Raw genomic sequence first — 18,692 nt, 5'->3', positions numbered from 1 at the left:
AACACTACATAGGAAAGTGGAAGTGACAGAATTCCAGAGGCCAATGAGTGATCATAGAGGATTAGTCCACACTAACAGAATTAATAGTTTTATATGTCATTTTTAAAGGTGCAAAATAAAACTGGAAATAAAAGTTTTTTTTGTTACAAGTTAAAACATGCATAAAAAGTTTCACTGTAACCTACGTCAACCCTTCTTATATTAGAAGATATGCTATGACAGTTCAACGTTCACATATCTAGATCTTTCCACTGACTCCTATTTACAATTGGGAGATTGTTTGCTTTAAAACAATTTACTTTTACGTGGTAAAAGCAGCCGGCGTTACTTTGAAGCTTTAAAGCTATTTTTTTTTAGTTACAACTAAATGGTCTCCTCCACAGTAAGTAGGGGCGATACGCATCATATATATTCTGGGCCTCTTGTTAAATATTGTAGAGCACATGTACCCCTCACTCAGCAGTGCCGTTTTTTTTCCCCTTTTTTAAAAATATATCTCGACAGCCAACAAGTGACTCTGGTAAGCAGTGTGATAGCAGGAGCAGCCTGGATAAGTCCTGATGTAAGAAAACTACTAGGCACTTGGTCTAAGTGTTAAACAAAGCTTTAATCAACTGTTTTACAACATGGAGGTCTAGTTGTGTCCTTCACTAGTTCCTGTTAAGAATGTCCTGCGCAAGCTGGGCCTGTGCCCGAGTATTTATATTCTCCCTGGACAGCGCCACCCGCAGGCCGCTCAGTATTATTTCATAAGTCTTTCTTTCATGAATGACTGATTCATGTCAAGTCCTATACTAGATTGCTGAGTCACCTCAAAGAAAAAGCCTCAGTTGCTCGGCCACCCAACAGTTAAAATCAACCCCAAGACTCCACTCATCCTTTGGAACTGAAGACGGCAGTGACAACAAGCATTGCCATTGATAATGTGAATAACCAAGCTGCATGTTGTGTGAAGACTGCCAAACAAGCAAATAAAATAGCTGAGCCTAGTTTCATCGGACTAAAATCTATTCCTCCGCATTCCTTTATTTTCTTATTGGTTCATCCTCCATACCGGCATAACAATCTTCTGCCAACTGACATTGTACATTTAATCTCACTGCTTAACGGTTTCTTGCTACTCAACTGGCTCATGCACTCCTACCCAAAACGGCTCATCAATATCAAAAATATCAATGACACTCTTTCGTTTGCTCTTGCCAATTTCCTCCAAGAGTCGTTTCCTTTTATTTGAAAAGGCATGTTTTGAGGGAAGGAGTTTAAGGGGGGCATACATTTTATAACTGTAATTGGATTTTTTTTTTTTTTTGAAGAGAATGAATGCAGAAAATTTTAGGCTTCTACATGGAGCAAAGTAGTGCCAGAAATGTTAACATACTGAAAGTATTGGTGGTATTTGGCAACAGTACTGTTGAATTCTGAACATTGTTACAACAACAACTTGTATTTATATAGCGCATTTAACATAGCAAAACGTCCCAAGGCGCTGCACAGGAGTATTGTAAGACAAAAAAATCTGACACCGAGCCACAAAGATAAATTAGGGCAGGTGACCAAAAGCTTGGTCAAAGAGGTACGGTTTAAGGAGCGTCTTAAAGGAGGTAGCGAGGCGGAGAGCTTTAGGCAGGGAATTCCAGCGCTTAGGGCCTAGGCAACAGAAGGCACAGCCACCAATGGTTGAGCGATTATACTCAGGGATGCTCAAGAGGGCACAATTAGAGGAGCGCAGATATCTCGGGGGGTTGTGGAACTGAAGGAGATTACAGAGATTGGGGGGGGGGGGGGCGCGAGGCCATGGAGGGATCTGAAAACAAGGATGATAATTTTTAAATCGAGGCGCTGCTTAACCGGGAGCCAATGTAGGTCAGCGAGCACGGGGGAGATGGGCGAACAGGACTTGGTGCGAGTTAGGACACAGGCAGCTGAGTTTTGGATGACCTCAAGTTTACGTAGGGTAGAATGTGGGAGGCCAGCCAGGAATGCATTGGAATAGTCAAGTCTAGAGGTAACAAAGGCATGGATGAGGGTTTCAGCAGTGGATGAGCTGAGGCAAGGGTGGAGACGGGCGATGTTACGGGGGTGGAAATAGGCAGTCTTTGTTATGCTGCGGATTTGTGGTCGTAAGCTCATTTCAGGGTCAAATACGACACCACGGTTGCCAACAGTGTGGTTCAGCCTCAGACAGATGTTAGGGAGAGGGATGGCGTCAGTGGCTAGGGAACGGAGTTTGTGGTGGGGACCGAAAACAATGGCTTCAGTCTTCCCAATATTTAATTGGAGAAAATTTTTGCTCATCCAGAAGTGGATGTCGGACAAGCAGTCTGACAATTTAGAGTCCGTGGAGGGGTCGAGAGAAGAGGTGGTGAGGTGGAGCTGGGTGTTGTCAGCGTATATGTGGAAACTGACGCTGTGTTTTCGGATGATGTCGCCAAAGGGCAACATGTAGATGAGAAATAGGAGGGGGCCAAGGATAGATCCTTAGGGGACACCAGAGGTAACAATGCGGGAGCGGGAAGAGAAGCCGTTGCAGGTGAGTCTCTGGCTACGATTAGATAGATAAGAATGGAACCAGGCGAGTGCAGTCCCACCCAGCTGAACGACGGTGGAGAGGTGTTGGAAAGGATGGAGTGGTCAACCATGTCAAAGGCTGCAGGCAAGTCAAGAAGGACGAGGAGGGATAGTTTACCTTTGTCACAGTCACAAAGGATGTCATTTGTGACTTTGATGAGAGCCGTTTCGGTACTGTGGCAAGGGCAGAAACCTGATTGAAGCGATTCAAACATGGAATTGCGGGAAAGATGGGCATGGATTTGGGAGGCGGCAACACATTCAAGGACTTTGGAGAGGAAAGGGAGGTTGGAGGTGGGGCGGTAGTTTGCAAGGACGGCGGGATCAAGGGTTGGTTTTTTGAGGAGAGGGGTGATGACGGCAGATTTGAGGGAGAGGGGGACAGTACCTGAGGAGAGAGAACCGTTAGTAACAGCTAACATGGGAGATGGGAGCCAGAAAAGGAAGTTGGGTGGTCAGCAGTTTGGTGGGAATAGGGTCGAGGGAGCAGGAGGTGGGTCTCATGGATCACAATTATTTGAATACAACTCTAGCCACAATAGTGTGGAGAGAAAATGAAATTTCAAAAGGTGTACGATCATAATTGCAAATATTCTCAATTCCACACGAGAAAAATGATTGAGAATTGCAACATAGTCTTTTTAATACATTGAGGTTAAACATTCCAAGATCCTGCAGCAGTGTGAACGACCGATTGCATGTTGTGTCAAGATGTTAGTGCCCCTTGGCAAATGTATGCTGCCCCTCGGCAACGTCGTCCGAAAAAATAACTCAAGTTCCACATACACGCTGTCAACACCAAGCTCTACATCAACCCCACTTCTATCGATGACTCCACTGCCTCTGTGTTGTCAGTCTGCTTGTCCAACATTCAGTCCTGGACAGCTGCAGTTTCTTTCAATTAAACATTTGCAAGGCCGAAGCCATTGTTTTTGGCCCGCGCCACAAACTCCGTTCCCTTGCGACTGAATCATTCGCCCTTCCCGGCCACTGTCTCAGGCTGAATCAGACTGTTCACAACCTCACCGTCCTATTTGACCCTAGCTGAGCTTCCGAACCATATCCTCTCCATCACAAAGTCTGATGATTTCCACCTCTGTAATATCACCCATCTCCGCTCCTCCCGAGCCCATCTTCTGCTGAAACCCTCATCCATGCTTCTGTTACCTCCAGACTCGACTATTCCAACGCTCTCCTGACTGTCATCTCATCTTCCACCCTCCAGAAACTTGAGCTCATCCAAAACTCTTCTGCCCATACCCTAACACCCACCAAGTCCCTGATCCATCATCCCAGTGTTCGTTGACCTACAATGACTCCCAGCTCACCAACGCCGTGAATTAAAAATTCTCAGCCTCATGTTAAATCTCTCCATAACCTTGCCCCTCCCCATCTGTGTAACCTCCACTAGCCCTGCAATCCTCCAAGAACTCTGTGTTCCTCCAATTCTGGTCTCTTACGCATCCTCCAATCCCTTCGCCCCACCTTTGGCAGCCGTGACTTCAGCTGCCTAGGCACCAAGCTCTGGAATTCCCTTCATATACCTTTCCATCTCTCTCCCCTTAAGACTTTCCTTAAAACTTACCTCTGATTAAGCTTTTAGACACCACTCCTAATATTTAATTTGGCTCGCTGTCAATTTTTGTCTGATTAGCTCCTGTGAAGCACCATGGGACATTCTCCTACATTATGGGCGCTATATAAATGCAAGTTGCTGTTGTATGTTTTATAGGAACTGCGGCTGCCTGATCTAAGCCTCCAGCGATGGAATTTATTTTCGTTTTCCAATTAGTAACCAATAGTACGGCCACCCACTAATCAAATCTGGTAGCCTACCACAAAGTCACAGTATGCAAGTAAGCTGGGTGTGGAGTGGAAATTTATTGGCACAGCAATCCAATAGTATTTGGAAGCATGCAATGCAATAATCTGGAAATGTGCAATGCAATGATGCCATTTGGATTGACAAGAGTTGATAGCACTGCACTGCATGGGTTAGTACTGTGAAGAGCCCCTCTCTTTTAAATAACTAGTGTCCACTTTTTAAAAATTGTAACGTCTGTACGTTTCAAACCACTTCTGCTATGAGCAAAGCTAAGGTTTCGTCACTGCATGGTAGTGAGCCCATCTGGTTCAATCTCAATTAGGAGATCAGAACAGAAATTTAGTGATTGCCTCCACAATGGGAGGGACAATAGATAGATAGCTAACTGGATTTGTGACTTGTTTTGGTAGCTCAAGGCTATTAGGCTATATGGTAAACTTAAACCCATCAAGTGTGACATCAGCAAAACAGAAGCCACACTACTGTTAAAGCATAACCGCAATTTCATTTTCCACACAAGAGGAAATGTTTTTAATTTTTAAAAATTTAACAACCCATGCATGTAAACCTACGATCAACTGTTGGTATGGCCTTCGGAAGACAAAAATAAAAACAAGTATTGAAATTACAAGAACTAACATGGCGTTACTGGTGACTGTAGCCGATACTTCAGCTGAAGATATAACTCCACACTTGGAACATTTGAGCGTCATACCGTAAAGGGGAACTGTCATCTGACTGCAATTAAAATTAAAAGACTGAAACAAAAATTGAACTTTAACACAAAAATCAGAGACAAATAATATTCATCCAGAAAATAAAACTTCATAAGATTGTTCATTTTGTCAGTATTTTTAAAAAAAACACAAGTAAAGAAATCCAATTAAAATGACAAGCAATATCCCATATTTCCTTGAAGGGAAGCAAGGCTTCATTGGCAGGCAGCGAAGTTCTGAAGTAAAACCATTCCCAATCTTCAATTTTATATGATATTTCTGATATAACTGTTGACATTTCTTTTCTTTCAATTTGTAACTTGTTATGTGTTATGTAAATACATTAAAAATAAATTCCCACATAAGTATGTTAACGCTCCATTTAAATTTATTTAAAAATCAACAAAATATAAGACAGCATCCTTTTTATTTTCCACAGCATAAACCCATTTATAGTTTAAAACTATTGGATTCCTATATACATAGCTTAGCTTGCGTTACCTCACCAAAATGATGCATACCTGCTGCAAATTCTATGTTCAAGTCTTTTTCGATACTTACCCTACTTTGTTTTGCCTGAAGGAGTCAAACATCACTTCCTAGAAAGTATAAACACTGCATAAAAAAGTTGTCACTATTCTTGCTATTCTTTCCATTCCTCAATGGCCTGAATGATGCCCAATATGTTACTGCATTTTACATTCTTCATTACATAGGACATATAAAAAGTCAAAAATCACAAGGAAACCATCATTAAATGGATTGTAGTTACAGAAGAAATGCTCATTATGGTTTCATTAGATGTTCGCAGGTCACCTTATAAGTATAAAACTGTTCTTAAGTAGAGCAATTAGTTCAAGTTCCAGTTTTTCAATAATCCAAGAGAAAATTAACAGCCGCTTGGACTAGAAAAGGAGAGCGAGCAGGGATTTGTTAACGGCAAATCGTGTTTGACTAACTTGATTGAGTTTTTTGATGAGGTAACAGAGAGGGTGGATGAGGGCAGTGCAGTTGATGTGTATATGAACTTTCAGAAGGCGTTTGATAAAGTACCAATTATTAGGCTTGTTAGCAAAATTGAAGCCCATGGGATAAAAGGGGCAGTATCTATTGGATACAAAATTGGCTAAGGGATAGAAAACAGAGGGTTGTGGTGAATGGCTGTTTTTTGGACTGGAGGGAGGCATACAGTGGAGTTCCCCAAGGTTCAGTACTGTGACCACTGCCGTTTTTTGATATACTTTAATGACTTGGACTTGGGGGGTGGGTACAGGGCACAATTTCGGAATTTGCAGATGACACAAAACTTGGAATTGTAGTAAACAGTGAGGAAGATAGTAATAGACTTCAAGAGGACATAGACAAGCTGGTGGAATGGATGGACAAGTGGCAGATGAAATTCAACGCAGAAAAGTGTGAGATGATACATTTTGGTAGGAAGAATGAGGGGAGACAATGCGTGCTAAATGGTATAATTTTAAAGGGGGTGCAGGAACAGAGAAACCTGGGGGTGTTTGTGCACAAATTTTTAAAGGTGGTAGGACAGGTCAACAGAGCAGTTAATAAAGCATATGGGACCCTGGGCTTTATAAATAGAGGCACAGATTACAAAAGCCAGGCAGTAATGCTAAACCTATATAAAACACTAGTTCGGCCCCAGCTGGAGTATTATGTCCAAATTTGGGCACCACATTTTAGGAAGGACGTGTAGGCTTTGGAGAGGGTACAGAAGAGATTTACTAGAATGTTTCCAGGGATGAGGGATTACAGTTACGTGGGATAGACTGGAGAAGCTCTGGTTGTTCTTCTTACAGCAGAGATGGCTAAGAGGAGATTTGATAGAGCTGTTTAAAAGAATGAAGGGTTTAGATAGAGTAAATAAAGAGAAGCTGTTCCTAATGGCTGAAGGATCGATAACCAGAGGGCACAGATTTAAGGGGATTGGCAAAAGAACCAGAGGTGACATGAGGAAAAGCTTTTTTATGCAACGAGTGGTTATGATTTGAAATGCACTGCCTGATAGGGTGGTGGCTACACGTTCAATTGTAGCCTTCAAAAGGGAATTGGATAAATACTTGAAGGAGAAAAAATTACAGGGATATGGGGAAAGAGTGATGGAATGGAACTAACCAATGTCAGCTGGAGATTTGTGGGGAAGGAGGTACAGGACACTTTGGTTTATCCGGAGGTTGTATGTCCGGAAACCTCGATCTACCGGCAGAAATTAGGAGCCGTATTGTTAGGTTTTTTTTCTTCTTGTGGCTTTGTTTTCAACAGTCGGGCTCTGGAAAGTCTCTCCGAAGCTGTTGCTAAGCTACAGAGATGCTTCCAAGGTACGGGCCGACTGTTTACAAGCTGTTGCTAAGCAACAGTGTTTGTTGTCAGATACGGAGATGAAAACCTCCGTATGCTTCAACATTAACTTTGTATGTCCGGCAGTTTTGATAGATCGGCAACAGCCCGGTCCCGTCGGTGCCGGATATAACAAAGTTTCCTGTAAAAAGAAACATTTGTAATTTAAATGCTGGCTAGCCAATTGCTTAAATGAATGGGCCTTTTCTTTAAAAACTCTTTAAAATATTGAAAAGAGTAGGCGAGAAGATGTAATAAATCAAGAAGTAGCAATGAGGAGTTGCCAAGCTTGGCTTTTAAAAATCTGTAGTTTGTAGGAAAAAGATAAGACAGAAAGAATGAGGTCTAACTTGAAGAGAACATGAAATTTAAAAATGCAAATCTTTTCAACTAGAGCTTTCCAATTCTCTTGGGTGCAGTTGAGTGATACCACGGTTTAGAGCATTGTCTGGGGCCTGGGTTCACATTCTATGTAGAGACTAATTGAAGCTCTTTGACAGCTGCTAATGGTCTCCAGTGAGACCGCTAAACTAGTGCCAATGAGTGACAGATTCTGAGCCATACAATGCCATCCACTAGGGCCACCCAAACTGATTGCACTTGATTGAACAGAGACTTTCAGTACATTCCTCAGTCTTGTGGAGGAAGCAGGCTGTATTCCCACATGCACTCCCTTGTGCAGGCTCTGCTAAAGTTCAGTCCCAATGCTGCTAGCAGATGCTTCAAAATTTGATTTTGCAAAATCTGTATTGATCCATAAATATGACCGATTTCAGCAGTTTGAATTCACCTCAAATAAAATTTAACTGTGACAAAAGATACAATATAACAGAATCTCTTTTTAATGGGTGAAATGGATTTACTTTCCAAATGTATTTTTATTATCATTATAATAACTATCTGCATGAAATACTGAAGGGTTTCAGAGGTGACAATTCATAAATTCAATCTTGATTTCTCTATAGCTCTTGATAAAGAAAGACTTGCATTTATATAGCACCTTTCACGACCACTGGATGTCTCAAAGCGCTTTACAGCTAATGAAGGACTTTTGAAGTGGAGTTACTGTTGTAATGTAGGAAACGCGGCAGCCAATTTGCGCACATCAAGGTCCCACTAACAGCAATGTGATAATGACCACATAATCTGTTTTTGTTATGTTGGTTGAGGGATAAATATTTGCCATGACACCGGGGATAACTCCCCTGCTGGACTAAGAAACCTCACTTTCAGACTTGAGAACCCAGAAGATCAAGTTGGCACTGCAGCCCATCGGGGTGTTGGAGAGTGGAACAGTGCAAAAATGATCTGCACTACACCCTAATAAGCACAGATTTGAATGCCACTCTCTGGCGAGATGTGAGAGGTGCTGAGAGGGACAAAGATAGAAAACAAACGGAAAGAGTAGAATGACGCACCGACAGCAATACCCAACAGACAATCTGAGAGTAACACGTATAGTGATCAGGCAGTCTCCCAGTCAGGAAAGTTCAAGATCAATTTTAACCTTGCCCGCCCAGTGTGGGCAGGGGCGTTAAGATGGTGAGGGGGGTCGCATCACATTGCCAATGCGTTCCGGCCCCTCCACCGTCTTAACTGACCTAGGGTCAGGGTCCTACTTTACATTCAAAGGTCGTGGCCCTATGACGTCATTGACGCCGCAATCCCATTTAAAATTTTTAAAAATCCCAAGAGGGCCACAGAGCGCCAAACCCAACAGCAAAACCTGGTGGGAGACAGCGGAATGGCCAGAAGAGCACAAGGTAAGTCTACAAATTTTAATTTTCCAAGGATTCCTTGTGGGCCAGGAGGAGCAGCAGTGCTGCCCCCAGGCCCTGCAAGGAGGCCTTTGGCCTCCCCAGCTCTGGCCTTGCCTCTCCCCCCCACCCCACCCCCACCCAGGTCTGGCACCTCACGGAACAACCCTGATGTCACCTCCGCCGCTTTTGGGTAGGAGAGAGCGCTGCAGCATTTAAATGAGGCCCGGGACTTAAAATGGCCCCGAAGTGAACAATAAAACAGTCAATAATCACCCTGACTTGCATGTCTGCCACTGCAAATTAGCTGTTGTAAAATCTGAATCTTAATTTAAAACTTAAGCTAAAACATTTTATAGTGGCACAGCACAATGGAGCAACAACATGCTGCACTGGGATATGAGTTTGCATCTGGGTTCCCCCCCCTCCCACCACACCACACACTACAGCTTATTTTCCCAAATCCCTGCCCCTAACAACGCCCATTTCTCCAGGCACACAGGTCAGAAAAAAGGGGTGGCACCCTGGTCGCCCCTATTACTTTGCCCTGGGATTTTCAGGGCTTTTGTGGTCCATTCCTAGCACCAGCATCGATCGATCTGGAAAGGAACTTTTTCCGCGAATATTGTTGAATGCAAAAAACATTTCTAGTGACAGTCAACATGACTGCTGACGTTGAATTTTCAGAGCAGACTGGGTGTTCCAGGAGCTAAGCTAATTGAAAAATCCTTTGTGCAGTCTTCTCTTAATATGCATTCACAACGCCATTATACAACTTCATAGCACTGGTTGGGTAATCGCAGTGTCAAGATTCCCCATAAATATAAGACAGCAAGGAACCACAGAAGGCATTGAAGAAGTCAGGCAAAAAATGTGAAGGAGCTGGGGGACTACATTCTCAATCTTGGCAGAAATCCATCGAGCTGGTGTTATAAATTTTTATAACTCATTTACTGCCGCTGCTTCGGAGTCTCCTGGCACCAATCTCCTCGCTAAAACGTATAAATCTTTGTTTGCGTCACTGTTCCACTCTTCCTAATAACAAACAATATTTTACTGATAAATCTTTTTTGTTCTCTCGGCTAGTCTCCATTTTGTTTCTGCCGACTGTGAGAAAGTAAGTTGCTAAGCAATAGAGTGTGTCTACTGTTGCTATGGAGGAAGCCAGATCTTTTACTGTAAAGACCTTGGATTCAAATGCAAGGCTTGGCTATCTGAAGTCCTCAACTCTCACCACAAATGGCATTCACATTTTGTAAGAACTAATTTTGTTTTCTACAGCCTGAATGAATGAACATTAATAGTTAACAATTACTTAATACTGTTCTGCTATCACCATGGAGATCACGTAAAGAGATCAGGAGGCCAGGCACATGCTGTAGTGTCTCATCAATGGTTAAGTCACAATACGGACATCTTACTACTGTGAAACAGACTCAATCCTTTTTCTGAAATTGTAAAAGAGTTACAATATATATTTGCTAAAGTTACTGAAATTAATTTTAATGAAAAATCCTAGCTTTAAAATACACAAAAATATAAATGCAATTTTTAAAAAGATAAATATTTTGATATTCTGATTGCTCAGTCAGTAAATACACTGCTCAGTTTGGAACTGAGTCACAGAGTAGGTATAATCCTGGTCTAGCTTGAATTAGCTAATCTACGATAGGGTAGTCGTGACTGTGTCAGATTTGCAACAGCCCCCATGGGCAAAACACCAGCCCTGTATCTTGTCCTGATCACTGTCCAGATCCCTGCTAGACTGTGTGCCTGAATAGCTGTCAGGGGGAGGCCAGAATCAGACTTGCCTATAATGCTCCACATTATCAAACATCTTCGCAATAAGCACTGTAAGAGGCCAAGACATGAGATGTAATATTGAAAGATGGCCAGTGTATATGGAACTGTACACCAGCACACGTCACAGCCTTTGGGAGAGGAGTAAAATAAATTGTACTGATACTTCATTAAAATGTTACTAATAAGCATCAATATTCAAGTAAATTGTTCAGATAGCCCAATTATGTGCTGTGAGCATCAACGTATATTAAATTTTGAGACTCAATTTTGAATTTGAGCTTAAAGGATCTGTACACCTTCATTTTTATTTCTGTCTAGCAACCTTGTATGGCTAGTCCAGAACATTCAGACGATAGGAGTTTGCACAGCCTATTAGCTAAGCAAGGCAATGCATTGTTGGTCAACAAAAAGGATGCTGTTTCTTTAAATTCAAATATCCCCTCAAACACACCAGAGAACTGTGACCCAATCATAAAGACAATTAAACATAGTGGAAAATATGTGGTGAACATTATACTACGTCAATGGTTTGATGAAAGCTGAATATAATGAAATCCCCATTAACACTTCAAGGTTACTATTAGCTAGCAGCTACCGGGTTATTTAACGTTGTTTCCGGAATAATAGAAAATATTGCTTGTTTTTAAAACAAGGAAATATGGTGAGTATCTTTCAAAGATAATAAAATGCTAGATGATGTATTTATGATCATACCCTGCCCGTTCCTTCAGTTTCTTATCTGTTATTCCATCTTTGGATACAAGTTTGTTAAATACCAGAATGCCAATAACCATGTTCACCTGTTGAAATAAAAATGTATAAATATAAAATATCTTATTAAAGGCTCCAAAATATAACTTTTTCTCTCATTACTTTACTACTGAGATTGCAATCAATGGTAAATGAAATGAGACTGGAAACGTGATACCAAAACAACAACAGCCGCAGGTCCCACAAAGGCGTAGAGAAGACCACCTTCCAAGGAAAGCCAGCAACTGCAAGGAAAGAAAACAATACAAGGGTATCAGGTTAGATGTAGAATATGCTAGGTTCTGAAAAATATAGGGTTGTCACGTGTCTGCTTTATGACTAGGCAGCCTAGTCTTTGAGTGGGGTGTCCAGAAATTTCTTAAATGTAAAGTGGACATTAAATGTGTGTTTCTTTAAACAGAATTTTTTTTTTAATCCCCACTTACTTCAGTGCCTCATGATGTGGAGGTATTCATTATTAAGGTTTCCAATTAATTTTCTTCAACAGCAAAGCAAACATCACCTCTCGAGCCAAATTCCCACCTTCTGGCTATCTGAACCAGGAGAGATTGAGTCGACTAGACCGACATTCTCCAGAGTTTAGAAGAATGAGAGGTGATCTCATTGAAACATACAAAATTCTTACAGGGCTTGACAGGGTAGATGCAGGGAGGATGTTTCCCCTGGCTGGGGAATCTAGAACCAGGGGTCACAGTCTCAGAATAAGGGGTCGGCCATTTAGGACTGAGATGAAGAGAAATTTCTTCACTCAGAGGGTGGTGAAATCTTTGGAATTCTCTATCCCAGGGGGCTGTGGAGGCTCAATCATTGAGTATATTCAAGACAGAGATCGATAGATTTTTGGATATTAAGGGAATCAAGGGGTATGGGGATATTGCAGGAAAGTGGAGATGAGGTAGAAGATCAGCCATGAACTTATTGAATGCCGGAGCAGGCTCGAGGGGTCAAATGGCCTACTCCTGCTCTTATTTGTTATGTTTTTATAACCCCTGTCCAATTTTGAACTCAGCAAACAGTGACAACCCTTTACAGATAGCAATAAAACACAGGCAATTTCTGCAGGTGTAAATCAAAGTTGTCTAACCAATAACACTGCACAGAATAAAAATAAATACATGCCAAGGTAGAAAATTAGCAAAAGCCGACCAACAGTTTCGAATAACGTTAACACAGCTCCCAAAACCTGACAACTGAAGAACAACTCGATTTGTAAGTCCATAGCACCTGAAAACAAGTAGTTAGATGGGCATGTAATTTAAGCTGTATGTACACCCAATATTCCTTCACTTGTACCAAAGGCAAAAAAAGCATAAGTGCATGAAAGCCCGATGGGTTGCTAATAAAGCTGATTTTAAGGGGATGAGAATGAAACTAGGGAAAATAAACCGGAAACATTTACAGACAAACAAAGAAATAGAACAGCAGTGGGTAACATTTTAAATGGTGATTAAGTCCAGGAGAAATATGCCACACTAAAAAACAAGAACAAACTAGCCAGTAATGACACACCATGGATGAATAAAGAAAAAGCATACACTAAGTACATTGACAACAAAGGAGAGGATGACAAAAGGGAACACGAAAAGGTTAGGAAAGAAGTCAAAAAACAATTAGCAAGGCAAAGAGGAACTACGCAATTAAATTACAGTATCAAGGAATATAAAATAAATATTCTACAGACACATAAATAACAAAAGAAAAATCAGAATAGGGACAGCAATAAACATCTCCCAAGTTTGAAGAATATATCAAAATTGGAGGCCGGACAAATAATGACGAACAATGTAACCAATTTAAGAAGGATTTTGGTCTAGGTAACTGAAGATAGCTGTAAAATAATAATTAGAACTGTATAAAACAACTAGTTCGGCCACAGCTAGAGTACTGCGTACAGTTCTGGTCACCACATTACAGGAAAAATGTGCTTACACTAGAGAGGGTACAGAGGAGATTTACGAGGATGTTGCCAGGACTGGAGAATTGCAGCTATGAGGTAAGATTGGATAGGCTGGAGTTGTTTTCTTTGCAACAGAGGAGGCTGAGGGGAGACTTAATTGAGGTGTATAAAATTATGAGGGCCTTAGATAGAGTGGATAGGAAGGATCTATTTCCCTTAGCAGAGAGGTCAATAACCAGGGGGCATAGCTTTAAAGTAATTGGTGGAGGGATTAGAGGGGAGTTGAGGAGAACTTTTTTCACCCAGAGGGTGGAGGGGGTCTGGAACTCACTGCCTGAAAGGGTGGTAGAGGCAGAAAACCTCATCGCATTTAAAAAGTACTTGGATATGCACTTGAAGTGCCATAACCTACAGAGCTACGGAACAAGAGCTGGAAAGTGGGATTAGGCTGGATAGCTTTTTTTCAACCGGCGCAGAAACGATGGGCCGAATGGTCCACTCCTGTGCTGTAAATTTCTTTGATTCTATGGGCTGGATTTCCCGTTTCCCATCCGCACGGAGCGAGGGGGGGGGGGACGGACCCGGGAGACGGCAGGAAACCCGAAAGTTCAAGTCCCGGGATCCCCGGCCGCCTGCAGTAAAATCTGCAAAGTTGAAGTTGAGGCTTTAGGCCTCAATATCATATTTAAATTGTCAACCCGCCTCCTGGCAGCGGGTTGGCTGCCCGCCTCCTGGCAGCGGGTTGGCTGCCCGCCTTCTGGCAGCGGGTTGGCTGCCCGCCTCCCGTCCCGCCGGATAAAAGGTGAAAATGGGCGGGTTGGAGGCAGGTTGGGGTCGGGATTTAGATCTTTACAACTTTCACTTCCCCCCACGCCTCCAACCCACACATTCTTTCCTGTGAGAATTCCGGCCAATGATTCTGATACACCAGAAAAACTCACAGATAATAACAACGAAATGGCAGAAATATTACTTTGCCTCGGTATGTACCATGGTGGACATGAAGAGCGATCAAAAAAACTATAAAGACATTTAATTAGCAAAGGGAGAGATAATTGAAAAACTAATCAAACTTAGAGAAGAATTGCATTCGGGCATATTAAAATAAGTTAGAGAAGAGATAGTCAAGGCATTATTACATATATATAAAAATTCATTAGAAAAGAATAGTGCCAGAGGACTGACGGACAGCTAATGTGATTCCTATATATAAAAAGGGAGATAGAACAAGTCCAAGGAACTATACACCAATTAGATTGATGGTGGTGTTAGGAAACATAATGGAATCCTTACTCAAAGATGTAATAGAAAAACATCTAGAAACAGAAAATATAATAAAGAGTAGTCAGTACGGATTCCAAAAGGGAAGGTCATGCTTGACCAAACTTACTGAATTCTTTCAAGAAGTAACAAAAAGGGAAGATAAGGGTAATGCAGTAGACATAATGGGGAGAATTTTGTCGGCGCTCAGGGGGCGGGTCCGCTGCCAAAATTGCAAAGATTGACAGTGGGTCAGCTGTCAACCCGCCTCCAGACAATCTTCCCAGGTGTTGGGTCCCCGATTTGCGCAGGGACCCAACACCTAGTGGCGGGAAGAGGATTATAGGCACTTAACTGCTTGCTAACAGGTTGTTAACAGGCAGTTGAGGCTTTCTGCAATTTTGACAGGTCTACTGCGGGCTTCCCGACACCACGCCAGCTAAGTGTGGCATGCCGGGGGAGCTACTGTAATAGACTCATGACTTAAGTTGAGAACTTGTGGAGTCAGGGGACAAGTAGCAGAATGGATGGTAAGCTGGCTACAAAACAGAAAACAAAAAGTAGAAGTTAATAACAACAGAAAATGCTGGAAAAACTCAGCAGGTCAGGCAACATCCTGGACAGAAATTTGAGTTGACGTTTCGGGTCAAACCCTTCTTCAAAACTGGAAAGAAAAGATTGATCGGAGGCAGGGCTGCGATCGGACAAAAGAATAAAAGAAACAAAAGAAGTAAAAAAGAGACAATAAAAGGTAGTAGAAGCTAGACGAGATGGTAATAGGCTGAGATTAGGTGTAAAGTGTACTGGCAGGGCAAGAGATAGCTGCCAGGTGTGAGAGAGAAACAAAAGGAAAGGGGGGTGGGGGGAAAGGAGTGGAAAAATTACAAGAAAAAATGAAATAGGGGCCGAGGTTATGATCTGAAATTGTTGAACTCGATATTGAGTCCGGAAGACTGCAGAGTGCCTAATCGGAAGATGAGGTGCTGTTCCTCGAGTTTACGTTGAGCTTCCATGGAACAATACAAGAGGCCAAGGACGGTGAGGTCCGAGTGGGAATGGAGCGGTGAATTAAAATGACAGGCGACCGGAAGCTCGGGGTCACCCTTACGGACTGAACGGAGGTGTTCCGCAAAGCGGTCACCCAATCTGCGTTTGGTCTCCCCAATGTAGAGGAGACCGCATTGTGAGCAGCGAATACAGTATACTAGATTGCGAGAAGTACAAGTAAATCGCTGTTTCACCTGGAAGGGGTGTTTGGGGCCCTGGACAGTGGGAAGGGGGGAGGTATAGGGGCAGGTGTTACATCTACTCAGATTTTCAAATGGTGGGAAGTGGCGTCCACAACAATCGATGCTGGGACCATGGTTGTTTCTATTTACATAAACAATTTGGACTTAGGAATCAGAAGAATAATTTCAAAAATTGCGGATGACACCAAATTGGGGTGGGGATAAGTTAATACAGAGGAGGACTGGGAAAAAATACAGCAAGACATTCATAAACTTGCAGAATTGGTGTGTAATTGGCAAATTAACTTGAATATAGACAAGAGTGAGACAGTACATAAGGAAGCCATATACTCCTTGGAAAATAAGTGTCTAAAAAGGGTGGAGGAACAGAGGGATTGGAGGATACAGACACACAAACAACTAAACGTAGTGGCACAGGTTAGTAAGGTCATTAAAAAAAGCAAATAAAGCACTGGGCTTCATTTCTAGAGGGATAGGATTAAAAAGCAGAAAAGTTATGTTAAACCTGTATAGAACCTCATTTAGACAACAACTTGTATTTATATAGCGCCTTTACGGTAGTAAAAGGCACTTGGAGTACTGTGAACAGTTCTGGTCTCCATTTTATAAAAAGGATATAGAGGCATTGGATGAGGTGCAAAAAGGGTTTACTAGAATGATACCAGAACTGAGAAGTTGTACCTATCAGGCAAGATTGAACAAGTTGGGGCTCTTTTCTCTAGAAAAGAGAAGATTGAGGGGTGACCTGATAGAGGTCTTTAAGATTATGAAACAGTTTGATCAGGTAAGCATAGAGATGACACAAGACTAGAACTAGGGGCCATAAATACAAGATAGTCATTAATAAATCTAATAGGAATTCAAGAGAAACATCTTTACCCAGAGAGTGCTTAGAATGTGGAACTTGCTACAACAAGGAGTACTTGATACGAATAGCATAGATGCATTTAAGGGGAAGTTAGATAAGCACGAGGCAGAAAAGAATAGGATATGTTGACAGGGTTAGATGATGAGGGGTGGGAGGAGGCTCGCGTAGAGCATAAATACTGGAATAGACCCGTTGAGCTGGAATTCAGCTCTTTTGTCCATATTTGGACCAAGGCTGTAATGAGGTCTGGAACCGAGTGGTCCTGGCGGAACCCAAACTGAGCATCGGTGAGCAGGTTATTGGTGAGTAAGTGTCACTTGATAGCACTGTTGACGACACCTTCCATCACTTTGCTGATGATTGAGAGTAGGCTGATGGGGCAGTAATTGGCCGGATTAGATTTGTCCTGCTTTCTGTGGGCAGGACATACCTGGGCAATTTTCCACATTGTTGGGTAGATGCCAGTGTTGTAACTGTACTGGAACAACTTGGCTAGAGGCGCAGCTAGTTCTGGAGCACAAGTCTTCAGCACGATAGCCGGGATGTTGTCAGGGCCCATAGCCTTTGCTGTATCCAGTGCACTCAGCCGTTTCTTGATGTCACGTGAAGTGAATCGAACTGGCTGAAGACTGGCTTCTGTGATGAAGCGGACCTGATATGGATCCTCCACTCAGCACTTCTGGCTGAAGATTGTTGCAAACACTTCATACTTGTCTTTTGCACTCGCGTGCTGGGCTCCGCCATCATTGAGGATGGGGATATTCATGAAGCTTCCTCCTCCAGTTAGTTGTTTAATTGTCCACCACCATTCACGACTAGATGTGGTAGGACTGCAGAGCTCTGATCTGATCCGTTGATTGTGGGATTGCATAGCTCTGTCAATAGCATGCTGCTTCTGCTGTTTAGCATGCATGCATGTAGTCTAGTGTTGCAGCTTCCCCAGGTTGGCACCTCATTTTTAGGTACGCCTGGTGCTGCTCCTCTACATGCTCTTCTACACTCCTCATTGAGCCAGGGTTGGTCTCCTGGCTTGATGGTAATGGTAGAGTGAGGGCTATGCTGGGCCATGAGGTTACAGATTGTGGTGGAATACAATTCTGCTGCTGCTGATGGCCCACAACGCCTCATGGATGCCCAGTTTTGGCCTGCTAGATCTGTTCTGAATCTATCCCATTTAGCACTGTGGTAGTGCCACACAACACAATGGAATGTGTCCTCAGCGTAAAGATGGGATTTCGTCTCCACAAGGACTGTGCAGTGGTCACTGCTCCTAATGCTGTTATGGACAGTTGCATCTGCGACAGGTAGATTGGTGAGGACGAGGTCAAGTAGGTTTTTCCCTTGTGTTGGTTCTCTCACCACTTGCATCAGTCCTAGTCTAATGTAACAATGCTAATAAGTTGAGAACACTGTTTGTAGGCTTTGCACTTCACAAAGTTAAGTCAAAGTATGTCCTTTTTATTCTCCAGTAACTTACTGCAATGCTCCGTAGCAGTTTGATTTTTTTTTTAATGAAGATTAATCGAGAGCACTTTTCATTAATAATGTTTGTTTATTAGTTAAGTATAGGTTGGCAAAGCAACACTAATGCCAAGCATGATAAAGAAACTCATTACTCAACATCA

At 42.5% G+C, this 18,692-nt stretch overlaps 1 protein-coding gene across 8 annotated transcripts in view; it reads right to left on the bottom strand.

Annotated features, from left to right (window-relative positions):
• Window positions 1-18,692, bottom strand: part of adgrb1a (adhesion G protein-coupled receptor B1a) — a 658,584-nt gene that overhangs the window by 67,475 nt on the left and 572,417 nt on the right. For 6 of the 8 annotated variants that reach the window (XM_085992449.1, XM_085992450.1, XM_085992451.1 and 3 more), the window contains 3 exons: window positions 11,950-12,016; window positions 11,736-11,821; window positions 5,033-5,131 (listed from right to left, as the gene is read on the bottom strand). In XM_085992449.1, the coding sequence (XP_085848575.1) occupies window positions 5,033-5,131; window positions 11,736-11,821; window positions 11,950-12,016 (252 nt within the window). The remainder of the gene's footprint in view (window positions 1-5,032; window positions 5,132-11,735; window positions 11,822-11,949; window positions 12,017-18,692) is intronic. The other 2 variants (XM_085992453.1, XM_085992455.1) reach the window with 1 other exon arrangement.

This window comes from Somniosus microcephalus, chromosome 7 (assembly GCF_052327205.1).
Source record: "Somniosus microcephalus isolate GS21.2 chromosome 7, FLI_Smic_1.0, whole genome shotgun sequence".
In the NCBI taxonomy this organism is placed as follows: domain Eukaryota; kingdom Metazoa; phylum Chordata; class Chondrichthyes; order Squaliformes; family Somniosidae; genus Somniosus; species Somniosus microcephalus.
Note: the sequence above shows the minus strand (reverse complement) of the source record. Positions and strands in the feature narration are given on the sequence as shown.